The sequence below is a fragment of the Diaphorina citri genome, unplaced genomic scaffold (assembly GCF_000475195.1).
Source record: "Diaphorina citri unplaced genomic scaffold, Diaci psyllid genome assembly version 1.1 scaffold433, whole genome shotgun sequence".
NCBI classification, from domain to species: domain Eukaryota; kingdom Metazoa; phylum Arthropoda; class Insecta; order Hemiptera; family Psyllidae; genus Diaphorina; species Diaphorina citri.
In genome coordinates, this window is record NW_007377868.1 from 114,929 (window position 1) to 129,209 (window position 14,281).

At 40.6% G+C, this 14,281-nt stretch overlaps 1 protein-coding gene across 1 annotated transcript in view; it reads right to left on the minus strand.

Annotated features, from left to right (window-relative positions):
- Nucleotides 1–2,357: 2,357 nt before the first annotated feature.
- Nucleotides 2,358–14,281, minus strand: part of LOC113467230 (Meckel syndrome type 1 protein homolog) — a 17,084-nt gene continuing 5,160 nt past the window's right edge. Inside the window, exon 3 of the mRNA XM_026823285.1 lies at nt 2,358–2,706. Coding sequence (XP_026679086.1) covers nt 2,358–2,706 — 349 coding nt within the window. The remainder of the gene's footprint in view (nt 2,707–14,281) is intronic.

The window sequence follows — 14,281 nt, forward strand, 5'->3', positions numbered from 1 at the left end:
GTTCCGAGAACGAACCTCATCTGTTCAGAATAAAGTTCACGCCGGGCGGAAACCGAACCCGCGACCTAGCGCTTACAAGACAGGAGCGCTACCTTCCGAGCTAACTAGGCTGGCTCATTACTTACTTTATACTTTACTTTCTGTGTCATTGAGATAGGCATGGTACTCGTAATAGAAAGATTGGGGGTTCAAAACTCCAAGGGTAACCAGAAACAATGTCCGGGCTCCTTTAATGTCCATCCTCTCCCATTGACAATAATAGCCGTTCCGAGAACGAACCTCATCTGTTCAGAATAAAGTTCACGCCGGGCGGAAATCGAACCCGCGACCTAGCCCTTACAAGACAGGAGCGCTACCTTCCGAGAGCTAACTATAGGCTGGCTCATTACTTACTTTATACTTTACGTGTCATTGAGATAGGCATGGTACTCGTATTAGAAAGATTGGGGGTTCAAAACTCCAAGGGCAACCAGAAACAATGTCCGGGCTCCTTTAATGTCCATCCTCTCCCATTGACAATAATTACCGAATTTGTAACGAACAATCAACCCTCCATTAACCAAAACCGTCATTAGAATCAACACACAGGGAAAAACACTTAAAAAAGTTGTACTCAAAACAAACAAAACCGAACAGATGACTGTAACGTATCTGTTACACCTGCAGAAAATGATAGGGATGGAGAATTCGTTTGCCTCCCATTAGAGCTAGTCAATATGCGGGTGCACAAAGTGTGTTCAATACATATGTATACCGGCTCAAAAACCTACCAAATACAGTAAGTTATACCCAATAGATATAGAGATATATCCAACAGCCCAACACTTGGGTACTGTGTTCATATACCCGGCTCAAAAACCTACCGAATATTGTAAAAACATCTGCTCCCCCGCCTCCCCCTCGTAGCACACTTCCTCAGGTAGGTAAATTCTTAATTAATGAAGGAAAAATAGTGTGTGAACATTACATAACTTTCCATATCCTATGATAGGTATGTTTTTTTTTTGGGGGGGGGGGTTGATTTAGGCAAATCCAACAGAAGAGAACTAGTCAGTACGTCAGTGGGTATCTATACAATGCTCCATACCATTCAAGTTACAAAGACTGTAGACCTTACTCTGTGTTTTATTTTACTGGGTGGTTCAATGAAATGTTCATTTTTAGTCCGTCCTTCCTTTATTATTACAATAGTAATAAAAAGGTATAAGGGACGGACTATTGTATTCGCTTCGGTGTACAGGGGCGTGGTTAGCTCTGTAACTAAGGGGCAGATGGCTCTATTTTTTATATCTAACCAATAAGCTATCGTGGTATTCTATCGAAAAATTCCTATGAAGCTAAGAAAAATGTTATAGGACACGGTTAGCCCAGTGGCAATGCCCTTGCTTGCTATACAGAAAATCTCGGGTTCGATGCCCACCATCGACCAAAAATTTGGAGTAAAAGGACTTCTAGGGACGATCCTGTCCTTGCATTAAACGCTAGATAAGCTAAACCTACAGAAGCTATGATATCTAAATATGGTCACTCCAAAAACAAAACAGCCTATCAACTTTCATATTTTTAATTCTTTTCTGTTTGAAAAACATCCTAAAGATGGCACCACAAAGGACGTGTTTGTGAGCATTACGTTTATAGGGACAAAGGCCGTAGCCAGCCTAGCAGGTCGCGCCTGCCTTGTAAGGGCCAGGTCATGAGTTCGATTCCTGCCCCACGCAAACTTTATCCTAAAGGTCCTAAACAGATAAGGTTCGTTCTCGGAATGGCTGGCTGCCTTTCTTATATCCTGTCCTCTTTTCTTCGCTTTCGCCAAACCTCTTAAAAAAGTCACCGTTTCCAAACTTTTCTTCTTCTCCTTCTTCCTTTTCTCTTCCTCCCTTCCTTTCTGCTTCTTCCTTAATTCTCCTCCTCCTCCTTCTTTTCTTTCTTCGTTCTTCTTTTTTTTTTTTTTTTTTTTTTTTTTTTTTTTTGAATAGCACCACAAAGGACGTGTTTGTGAGCATTACGTTTATAGGGACAAAGGTCGTAGCCAGCCTAGCAGGTCGCGCCTGCCTTGTAAGGGCCAGGTCGTGAGTTCGATTCCTGCCCCACGCAAACTTTATCCTAAAGGTCCTAAACAGATAAGGTTCGTTCTCGGAACGGCTGGCTGCCTTTCTTATATCCTGTCCTCTTTTCTTCGCTTTCGCCAAACCTCTTAAAAAGTCACCGTTTCCAAACTTTTCTTCTTCTCCTTCTTCCTTTTCTCTTCCTCCCTTCCTTTCTGCTTCTTCCTCAATTCTCCTCCTCCTCCTTCTTTTCTTTCTTCGTTCTTCTTTTTTTTTTTTTTTTTTTGTAAAAAAAAGCAAGATTATCGTAATTTACAACGTTGCAACAAGGACACTACTCACCTCTGGCAACACTTCATCCCGGTGCGTGTACGTAAAGATCCGCCGATTTCTCGCATGCTGATTGGCCAATATCTCGCGATGCCACTTCTCCTGCTGCTTGGTGTAACAGTTGGCAACGCTAGAGTACCGCGCGATTTCGTCCGCGCTCAGGATGCGCTGTTGCCAGCTGATTTCGATCTCTTCGAGACAGTTGGCGGCGCTGTCGGATGTCGGACCGCCGGAAGAGGAGCCCGTGCCGCCTGGCCGCCTACCGGTGGCGCTCCCCGTGAGATCATTTTCGTGCGGGATGGCTGAAGAGCGGATACACTCGAGACGCACTCTGGGGGGAGAAAATCGAATTATTTTATTTATTGGCACTTCAATTGAGAGTGGAAAGTCGAGTTAAAAGGTTAAAGGAAAACAATACTTTCCAATATTATTAGCTATTAGTATACGAGTACTTCGTGTATAGGTAGGTACTAAGGGCCGGTTCTAGTATTTTTTACATTCTGAAAAAAGTCGAAATTTTCGTCAAAAACGGAAAATTTTCGCCAAATCCATTCGAGAAAAAAGAATTTGAAAAAAAAATTTGGGTTCAAAATTTGAAAATCTTATTTTGGTGAAAAATCTTGAAAAATTACCTATGTGGCTGCTGTAGTCGGGTTCGAGAATGTAGAGTGTAAAAAAAATTCGTCAAAAAAATTCACGAAAAAATACTTGAACCGAGCCTAAGAGCAAGGACATTGATTTTAACGAAATAATGATTTTTTATTTATTTATTTTTATTTTTTTTTTAGAGGTTTGATTGATAAAGTTAAATGTAAAGGTGCGTGCAAACATAGCCGACCGGCTGTCGATCGACGCGACGAGGTGAATCTCTGTTGTCGAGGTCGTGTCCACACTACCTCGACAACAGTCGAGATCGATTGACGGCCGGTCGCCTATGTGTGGACATACTTTTAAGATAGGACATCTAACGTCATAATGAGTTTTTTCTGGAGAGGTTTGATTGATACAGTCGCCTATGTGTGGACATACTTTTAAGAGAGGACATTTAACGTTTCTGACGTGCGTCAGAACATTTAACGTCAGAAACAATAGTGAGTTTTTTCTGGAGAAGTTTGATTGATACAGGGAACTGGAATAACGGAGGCCTTATCGTCCCGAAATCGAAAACAGTAAGAAAATTGAGGACAATTGAGGACCCCTGTACTAGCGGTCCAAGCTGATTGAGGACTCCTGTACTAGAGGCCAAGGCAATGAAAATGTTGATAACCCCTGAGAGAATCAATATTGCTCTGACTGTGTGGCATTGTGGAAAACTGATAATAGAGGAAGGGAAAATGAATATCCGACATACTCCACGAGTGAAAAGATTTGATAGAGGCTTCGGAAAAATCCATATTTCAACCCCGCAGCAGTCGGGGATTTTCTTCTCACTTGAAAGGTTTCCCCCGGTCGTACAATATGCAGGGGTGCAATAGTCCTACATACTGAACTCCCGCACCCAGGAATTTCGTCAGAAAATTCCCCCCTTTTCAATGTAATGTACAATATGTACAGGTATATAGGCCTGTATCCAGAATTTTATTGAAGGGGGTGCCCAAGACTTCAAACAGTGAAGGGGGGGGGGCTTGAAATTTTCGGAGTAGCTACAGTAAAGAGGGAGGAGGACACCTTCTGCCTCCTGTAAATACGGCCTAGGGAAGTGAGCATATTGAGTCCTGTCGACTCATGGGACTCAATCCGTAGTCGACTACCTGAGTAAATATTTCACTCGACTCAATTCGTTAGTGTCCCAGAGTCCCAGCCATGTACTTACTATAGGTTTGATATCCAATGCTAATAGAGGTCTGCGTTTGAGTAATGAGTCTGAAAGCTTAGGCTCGCGTCAGTAGAGTAATGAGTTATGTGGGATTTTTCTGACTTCAAAACACAGAGCACACTTGAATTAAAATGTGTGAAATTGATTAACGCTATAGAATTTTTTCCTCAGGAGTATAACTCATAAAGTCATAACCTATGCAATTTTTTAGGCGAAAATTCTGTGCAAAAAGAGTTCCAAATTTAGGGTTAAGATGTTCAGAAAATTCGAGCCCTCTCAATAGGGGTATTATTATGAACCCATCAAATATACGAGACCTTGTTAAGACTGCTGGAGTAAAGGGACTTTTCAGTCCTATTCGGGCAGGATAAGCCAGGTAGGTAGGTATATCCTTTGTTTAGACTGCTGGGGTAAAGGGACTTTTCAGTCCTGTTCGGGCAGGATAAACAAGGTATATTCTATTCTATTTCAATCTCTTCTACACATGTGTGTTTCGTGGCAATTTAGACTGGACATAGCTTCGAATTTTTGACGTTCGCGCACCTCCCGGGCTTGAGGGGGTAACTGACCATCGAAAATGTCTGCCGATTACGTTCCTTTCCTTCCTATAGGATACCTAAGGAGGATTAGGAAAGTAAAAAAACACACTTCTTATTCTGAACAACTTGTATTTCAAATGGATAGTTATGTAATGTACATGCTAGTCATTATACAGTCGGGATGATAGCTTTATGCACCCGGTGCAGGTGAGTTGCGGCCCGGAATCGGGAAGGAGACGAGTTAAGTCCCGTCACCATTTCAAGTTTTAGTTACATTAAGTATAAAAGGTAGTTTTTTTAAGAGCTTTGAAAGATATTAGTGCTTTATTTAGACTGTCGAATTAGGACGTTAAGTCCCTTCATTTCAACAGTTTAATATTGCACCACTTTATTTGTGGATGAGATAGAGGGAGCTGCAACCGCCGAGGTCTTATCGTCCCGAAATCGAAGAGAAAGGATAGGAGAAAGCCAGCCATTCCGAGAACGAACCTTATCGGGCGGGAATCGAACCCGCAACCTAGCGCTTACAAATGTCCCCCGAGTTCTCAAATATACAAGTTCAACTATTCCAATAAAGAATCATGCATTCATGAATATCATCCTACCCTTGTATTGAAAGAAGTTCGGTCTTCAATCTTTCAGACCAGTGGCGTAGCGTGTATGTATGGCGTGTATGGCGGCCATACAACTCAAAAGTTCACTCTAATGCCCATAAATATTAATGGCATGTACTACCTACTGTGATGGGACTTGGTAGACCTGTGCATGAGCCCTACAGCCTACACTTGAATTTAGACCACGCTACGCCACTGTTTCGGACCGAATCTAGGGACCGGACCTCATGGATGATCTTGAAGTTCGGTCTCCAATCTTTCAGACCGAAGCATCTGTCGACCTTGCTCTAGTTTCAGACCGAATCTAGGGACCGGACCTCATGGATGATCTTGAAGTTCGGTCTCCAATCTTTCAGACCGAAGCATCTGTCGACCTTGCTCTAGGGATCATTTCGTCTCTCAAAAAACGACTTCTCTTAAGCACCTGCTCTTCACGCTTCCAGTTCTTACTTAAGACACTTTTAACCAACATTAGTAGTGGTTAGCACGGTGGGTTTCGGATCTGGAGGTTGGTGGTTAGAATCCAAGTCAAGTCGATTTTTTTCCATTTAGATATATTATGTACCTATATGTTTTTTTTCTGCTTGGAATATGGGTTGGCTCAGTCTTGTCAGGACTATGGCTTCTTTCATCGAGTACTTTAGATGAGTGTAATGTTAAATAGAGAGATGTACAATAACTCACTCTTCAACTCCAAGGTTTATACGCTTTTCTCAGAATGAAATTCCATGACTATTCCATGAGTTTTCCAGAAAATTAGGGGGCGGAGGTACTTAAAAATCAGTAAGATTACCCCTTCATTTAAATAAAATATACAATATGAGACACTTTTAACCAACATTAGTAGTGGTTAGCATGGTGGATTTCGGATCTGGAGGTTGGTGGTTAGACTCCAAGTCAAGTCGAATTTTTTCCATTTAGGTATATGTACCTATATGTTTTTTTTTCTGCTTGAAATATGGGTTGGCTCAGTCTTGTCAGGACTATGGCTTCTTTCATCGAGTACTTTAGATGAGTGTTAAATAGAGAGATGTACAATAACTCACTCTTCAACTCCAAGGTTTATACGCTTTTCTCAGAATGAAATTCCATGACTTTTCCAGAAAAATTCCACGAAAATTAGGGGGCGAAGGCACTTAAAAAATCAGTAAGATTACCCCTTCATTTAAATAAATAGAAAGTAAATATGCAATATGCAGAACGTCAAGGAATATGAGGGGGGATGCGCCGCAGTCCGTTTTTCGGAAAAACTTGATATTTAATTTGAACATTTTTAATTTTTGACCGAGTGGCAAATTCCATTTGTGGGAGTTTTTATCCATGACTTTTCCAGGTTTCTTTTAAAATTTCACGATTTTCCATTACTTTTCCAAGACTTTTTGGCCGATTTTCAGATTTCATGACTTTTCCAGTTTTTCCAGGTCGCGTATAAACCCTGAACTCCCTTAACAGAGAGTTAGGATCTGACTCATTGACTGAGTACTCCACAGAAAAGAGTAGTTCTTTTCTATAACTCACTCTACACGTCTCAAAGAAAGAGAACTCAAGAGGCAAAATGTTGAGGGGCTATAGGTATTTATTCTGTACTAAAAAATAAATGGGAAAAAAAACCCCTACAATATTGCTTTATGATGTGTTTGTTACCTATTGGCAATCCGATATGTTGCATATACAGGGTGTATCGAAAATCCACGGGGAAAATCTATACAGGAGGGACTATTACCATTACCAGGATTGGTAGAAATAATCGTAATAGAAAGTAATAAACTAGAAGGGACACAACACTTCCCATTGAGGTACTGATGCAACAAGAAAACATCAGGAATCAGCCCTTGCATGTAAAGCCGTGTCCACACATAGTCGACGCCGTCGATCGAAAATAGATCGACGAGATGAAGAGGTGAATCTATGCTGTCGAGGCAGTGTACGGTTTCGTTCGATTCTCAAAACGTGGGAATTCCTTCATCAAAATGAGGACATTAAACAGAATCTCGGTAATTTTAATTAATCCCACTGATTTTATGATGTCGTTTTTTATGGTCGTGACGTCACATGATGTCGTTTCCATTAAATTATCGTCGCGTCGTATTGCTCTGATTTTAAGAACAGAAATGTAATTGAAATTTCATTTTGTCTTGATAATAATAATGATGATGATAAAATATGCAGAGTATTTTATTGACTATATACTTGACTTCTTAAAATATAAAGCTGACAAAAAGCCACTTTTAGGGCAGACTTTTTTTTAATTTGTTGGTGCCAACTAGGTACGTCCTTGGTATAAAACATGCATGATGTAATTTAGAAAATCTCAACCGGAGTTGCTAGGTTCGAAGAACCGAGAGGTGCTGGGTTCAAAACCCCGGCCAGGACGGAAATTTTCTAATCAAACTTGTCCGTTCCCGGATAGACATCGATGTACTTGAAACAGGTGATGCAAAAGTATTTAAAAAAAGAGGGAATTTTTAATTGTGTTAAGCAAACTTAAATGCTTGTCACAAATACCTATCGTTCCCCAATTATTACACCTGGATAAACTTTATGACCTGACTTGGTCTCGAAACACCAACCTTTAGATCCAAAGTCCAATGCGTTAAAGACTATACCACTGAGATTGGTAATAGAAAGAAAACAAGCTGGGTCCGTCCCTCCGGGAATTTTTTGGCCCGTAGTTTATTCGATCGTGGTTAAAGAATACCTATGTACCTACCTAATTTGTTTAATATTCAGTTTATTATTATTCTTGGTTTGATTTTTTAATTTTACTTTCATGTAATGATTTAAAATCAAGACTAGAGCCCGTTCTCCCTTTATTCCCAATATAAGGTTCAAGTCACCCATCCATTTATTGGCCTTGCTCGGCGTAGCTTAACATAGATGACGCTAAAACCGGTCTTAAATGATCGACTGAAGTGTTATCTAAAACTTTCTCGCTTTGAGTTCATAGGTCGTCGCGACAAATTTCAAGATCAAATGATGATGATGATAAAATATGCAGAGTATTTTATTGACTACATACCTGACTACTTAAAATATAAAGCTGACAAAAAGCCACTTTTTAGGGCAGACTTTTTTTTTAATTTGTTGGTGCCAACTAGGTACGTCCTTGGTATAAAACATGCATGATGTAATTTGGAAAATCTCAACCGGAGTTGATATAGGTTCGAAGAACCGAGAGGTGCTGGGTTCGAAACCCCGGCCAGGACGGAAATTTTCTAATCAAACTTGTCCGTTCCCGGATATGGGCATCGATGTACTTAAAAGAGGTAATGCAAAAGTATTTAAAAAAAGAGGGAATTTTTAATTGTGTTAAGCAAATTTACTTAAATGCTTGTCACAAATATCGTTCCCCAATTATTACACCTGGATAAACTTTATGACCTGACTTGGACTCGAAACACCAACCTTCAGATCCAAAGTCCAATGCGTAATTTCTGCCGATTACGTTCCTTTCCTTCCTATAGGATACCTAAGGAGGATTAGGAAAGTAAAAAAACACACTTCTTATTCTAAACAACTTGTATTCCAAATGGATAATATGTAATGTACATGCTAGTCATTATACAGTCGGGATGATGGATAGCTTTATACACCCGGTGCAGGTGAGTTGCGGCCCGGAATCGGGAAGGAGACGAGTTAAGTCCCGTCACCATTTCAAGTTTTACATTACATTACATTACAGTTACATTAAGTATAAAAGGTAGTTTTTTTTTAAAGAGCTTTGATAGATATTAGTGCTTTATTTAGACTGTCGAATTAGGACATTAAGTCCCTTTATTTCAACAGTTTAATATTGCACCACTTTATTTGTGGATGAGATAGAGGGAACTGCAACTGCCGAGGTCTTATCGTCCCGAAATCGAAGAGAGATAGGATAGGAGAAAGCCAGCCGTTCCGAGAACGAACCTAATCGGGCGGGAATCGAACCCGCAACCTAGCGCTTACAAATGTCCCCCGAGACCTCAAATATACAAGTTCAACTATTCCAATAAAGAATGATGCATTCATGAATATCATATCCTACCCTTGTATTGAAAGAAGTTCGGTCTTCAATCTTTCACACCGAATCTAGGGACCGGACCTCATGGATGATCTTGAAGTTCGGTCTCCAATCTTTCAGACCGAAGCATCTGTCGACCTTGCTCTAGGGATCATTTCGTCTCTCAAAAAACGACTTCTTAAGCACCTGCTCTTCACGCTTCCAGTTCTTAAGACACTTTTAACCAACATTAGTAGTGGTTAGCACGGTGGATTTCGGATCTGGAGGTTGGTGGTTAGAATCCAAGTCAAGTCATTTTTTTTCCATTTAGGTATATGTATTACCTATACCTATATTACCTATGTTTTTTTTTCTGCTTGGAATATGGGTTGGCTCAGTCTTGTCAGGACTATGGCTTCTTTCATCGAGTACTTTAGATGAGTGTTAAATAGAGAGATGTACAATAACTCACTGTTAAACTCCAAGGTTTATACGCTTTTCTCAGAATGAAATTCCATGACTATTCCATGACTTTTCCAGAAAAATTCCATGAGTTTTCCAGAAAATTAGGGGGCAGAAGTGCTTAAAAATCAGTAAGATTACCCCTTCATTTAAATAAAATATACAATATGCAGAACGTCAAGGAATATGAGGGGGAATGCGCCGCAGGCCGTTTTTCGGAAAAACTTGATATTTAATTTGAACATTTTTAATTTTTGACCGAGTGGCAAATTCCATTTGTGGAAGTTTTTGTCCACGACTTTTCCAGGTTTCCTTTAAATTTTCACGATTTTCCATGACTTTTCCAAGACTTTTTGGCCGATTTTCAGATTCCATGACTTTTCCAGGTTTTCCAGGTCGCGTATAAACCCTGAACTCCCTTAACAGAGAGTTAGGATCTGACTCATTGACTGATGGTGGCTTTCACCAACGACTTAATGATGGATTTAACTAATGGGAGAATTTTTAATTATCCAAAAAGGATATTTTAATAATCTAAAAAGGTGTTTTTAATGATCCAAAAAGAAGTTTTTAGTAATCCAAAAAGGAGGAGTTTTTAAAAACTCCTGTTTGGATCATTAAAGACTCCTTTTTCTATCATTGAAAATTCTCCCATTAGTTAAATCTCTCATTAAGTTGTTGGTGAAATCCACCATGAGTACTCCACAGAAAAGAGTAGTTCTTTTCTATAACTCACTCTACACGTCTCAAAGAAAGAGAACTCAAGAGGCAAAATGTTGAGGAAAAATTCGATTCTCAAAACGTGGGAATTCCTTCATCAAAATGAGGACATTAAACAGAATCTCGGTAATTTTAATTAATTCCACTGATTTTATGATGTCGTTTTTTATGGTCGTGACGTCACATGATGTCGTTTCCATTAAATTACCGTCGCGTCGTATTGCTCTGATTTTAAGATGAGAAATGTAATTGAAATTTCATTTTGTCTTGATAATAATAATGATGATGATAAAATATGTAGACTATTGTATACTTGACTGCTTAAAATATAAAGCTGATAAAAAGCCACTTTTTAGGGCAGACTTTTTTTTTAATTTGTTGGTGCCAACTAGGTACGTCCTTGGTATAAAACATGCATAATGTAATTTAGAAAATCTCAACCGGAGTTGCTAGGTTCGAAGAACCGAGAGGTACTGGGTTCGAAACCCCGGCCAGGACGGAAATTTCTAATCAAACTTGTCCGTTCCCGGATATGGGCATCGATGTACTTGAAAGAGGTGATGCAAAAGTATTTAAAAAAAGAAGGAATTTTTAATTGTGTTAAGCAAACTTAAATGCTAGTAACAAATACCTATCGTTCCCCAATTATTACACCTGGATAAACTTTATGACCTGACTTGGACTCGAAACACCAACCTTCAGATCCAAAGTCCAATGCGTTAAAGACTATACCACTGAGATTGGTAATAGAAAATAAAAGAAGTAAGATTATCGTAATTTACAACGTTGCAACATGGACACTACTCACCTCTGGCAACACTTCATCCCGGTGCGTGTACGTAAAGATCCGCCGATTATCGTAATTTACAACGTTGCAACATGGACACTACTCACCTCTGGCAACACTTCATCCCGGTGCGTGTACGTAAAGATCCGCCTATTTCTCGCATGCTGATTGGCCAATATCTCGCGATGCCACTTCTCTTGCTGCTTGGTGTAACAGTTGGCAACGCTGGAGTACCGCGCTATTTCGTCCGCGCTCAGGATGCGCTGTTGCCAGCTGATTTCGATCTCTTCGAGACAGTTGGCGCTGTCGGATGTCGGACCGCCGGAAGAGGAGCCCGTGCCGCCTGGCCGCCTACCGGTGGCGCTCCCCGTGAGATCATTTTCGTGCACTTTTAAGATAGGACATCTAACGTAATAATGAGTTTTTTCTGGAGAGGTTTGATTGATACAGGGAACTGGAATAACGGAGGCCTTATCGTCCCGAAATCGAAAACAGAAAGAAAATTGAGGACAATTGAGGACCCCTGTACTAGCGGTCCTAGCTGATTGAGGACTCCTGTACTAGAGGCCAAGGCAATGAAAATGTTGATAACCCCTAAGAGAATCAATATTGCTCCGACTGTGTTACTGTGTGGCATTTGTGGAAAACTGATAATAGAGGAAGGGAAACTGAATATCCGACATACTCCACGAGTGAAAAGATTTGATAGAGACTTCGGAAAAATCCATATTTCAACCCCGCAGCAGTCGGGGATTTTCTTCTCACTTGAAAGGTTTCCCCCCGGTCGTACAATATGCAGGGGTGCAATAGTGCTACATACTGAACTCCCGCACCCAGGAATTTCGTCAGAAAATCCCCCCGTTTCAATGTAATGTACAATATGTACAGGTATATAGGCCTGTATCCAGGATTTTATCGAAGGGAGTGCCCAAGACTTCAAACAGTGAAGGAAGGGCTTGAAATTTTCGGAGTAGCTACAGTAAAGAGGGAGGAGGGCACCTTCTGCCTCCTGTAAATACGGCCTTGGGAAGTCAGCGGATTGAGTCCTGTCGACTCATGGGACTCAATCCGTAGTCGACTACCTGAGTAAAAATTTCACCCGGACTCAATTCGTTAGTGTCCCAGCCATGTACTTACTATAGGTTTGATATCCGATGGTAATAGAGGTCTGCGTTTGAGTAATGAGTCTGAAAGCTTAGGCTCGCGTCAGTAGAGTAGTGAGTTATGTGGGATTTTTCCGACGTGTGGACGGTTCAGTCGAGATCGATTGACGGCCGGTCGCCTATGTGTGGACATACTTTTAAGAGAGGACATTTAACGTTTCTGACGTGCGTCAGAACATTTAACGTCAGAAACAATAGTGAGTTTTTTCTGGAGAAGTTTGATTGATACAGGGAACTGGAATAACGGAGGCCTTATCGTCCCGAAATCGAAAACAGTAAGAAAATTGAGGACAATTGAGGACCCCTGTACTAGCGGTCCAAGCTGATTGAGGACTCCTGTACTAGAGGCCAAGGCAATGAAAATGTTGATAACCCCTGAGAGAATCAATATTGCTCTGACTGTGTGGCATTGTGGAAAACTGATAATAGAGGAAGGGAAAATGAATATCCGACATACTCCACGAGTGAAAAGATTTGATAGAGGCTTCGGAAAAATCCATATTTCAACCCCGCAGCAGTCGGGGATTTTCTTCTCACTTGAAAGGTTTCCCCCGGTCGTACAATATGCAGGGGTGCAATAGTCCTACATACTGAACTCCCGCACCCAGGAATTTCGTCAGAAAATTCCCCCCTTTTCAATGTAATGTACAATATGTACAGGTATATAGGCCTGTATCCAGAATTTTATTGAAGGGGGTGCCCAAGACTTCAAACAGTGAAGGGGGGGGGGCTTGAAATTTTCGGAGTAGCTACAGTAAAGAGGGAGGAGGACACCTTCTGCCTCCTGTAAATACGGCCTTGGGAAGTCAGCGGATTGAGTCCTGTCGACTCATGGGACTCAATCCGTAGTCGACTACCTGAGTAAAAATTTCACTCGACTCAATTCGTTAGTGTCCCAGAGTCCCAGCCATGTACTTACTATAGGTTTGATATCCAATGGTAATAGAGGTCTGCGTTTGAGTAATGAGTCTGAAAGCTTAGGCTCGCGTCAGTAGAGTAGTGAGTTATGTGGGATTTTTCCGACTTCAAAACACAGAGCAAACTTGAATTAAAATGTGTAAAATTGATTAACACTATAGGAGTTTTTCCCTAGGAGTATAACTCATAAAGTCATAACCTATGCAATTTTTCAGGCGAGAATTCTGTGCAAAAAGAGTTCCAAATTTAGGGTCAAGATGTTCAGAAAATTCGAGCCCTCTCAATAGGGGTATTATCATGAACCCACCAGAGCACACTTGAATTAAAATGTGTAAAATTGATTAACGCTATAGGATTTTTCCCTAGGAGTATAACTCATAAAGTCATAACCTATGCAATTTTTCAGGCAAGAATTCTGTGCAAAAAGAGTTCCAAATTTAGGGTCAAGATGTTCAGAAAATTCGAGCCCTCTCAATAGGGGTATTATCATGAACCCATCAAATATACGAGACCTTGTTAAAGGGACTTTTCAGTCCTATTCGGGCAGGATAAACAAGGTACCTATATTCTATTTCAATCTATTCTACATATGTGTGTTTCGTGGCAATTTAGACTGGACATAGCTTGGAATTTTTGACGTTCGCGCACCTCCCGGGCTTGAGGGGGTAAAAAGGTGAATTCAATTCGTCTCTATCAAATCCAATAGAAGAGAACTAGTCAGTACGTCAGTGGGTATCTACAATGCTCCATACCATTCAAGTTACAAAGACTGTAGACCTTACTCTGTGTTTTATTTTACTGGGTGGTTCAATGAAATGTTCATTTTTAGTCCGTCCTTCCTTTATTATTACAATAGTAATAAAAAGGTATAAGGGACGGACTATTGTATTCGCTTCGGTGTCGTCTGT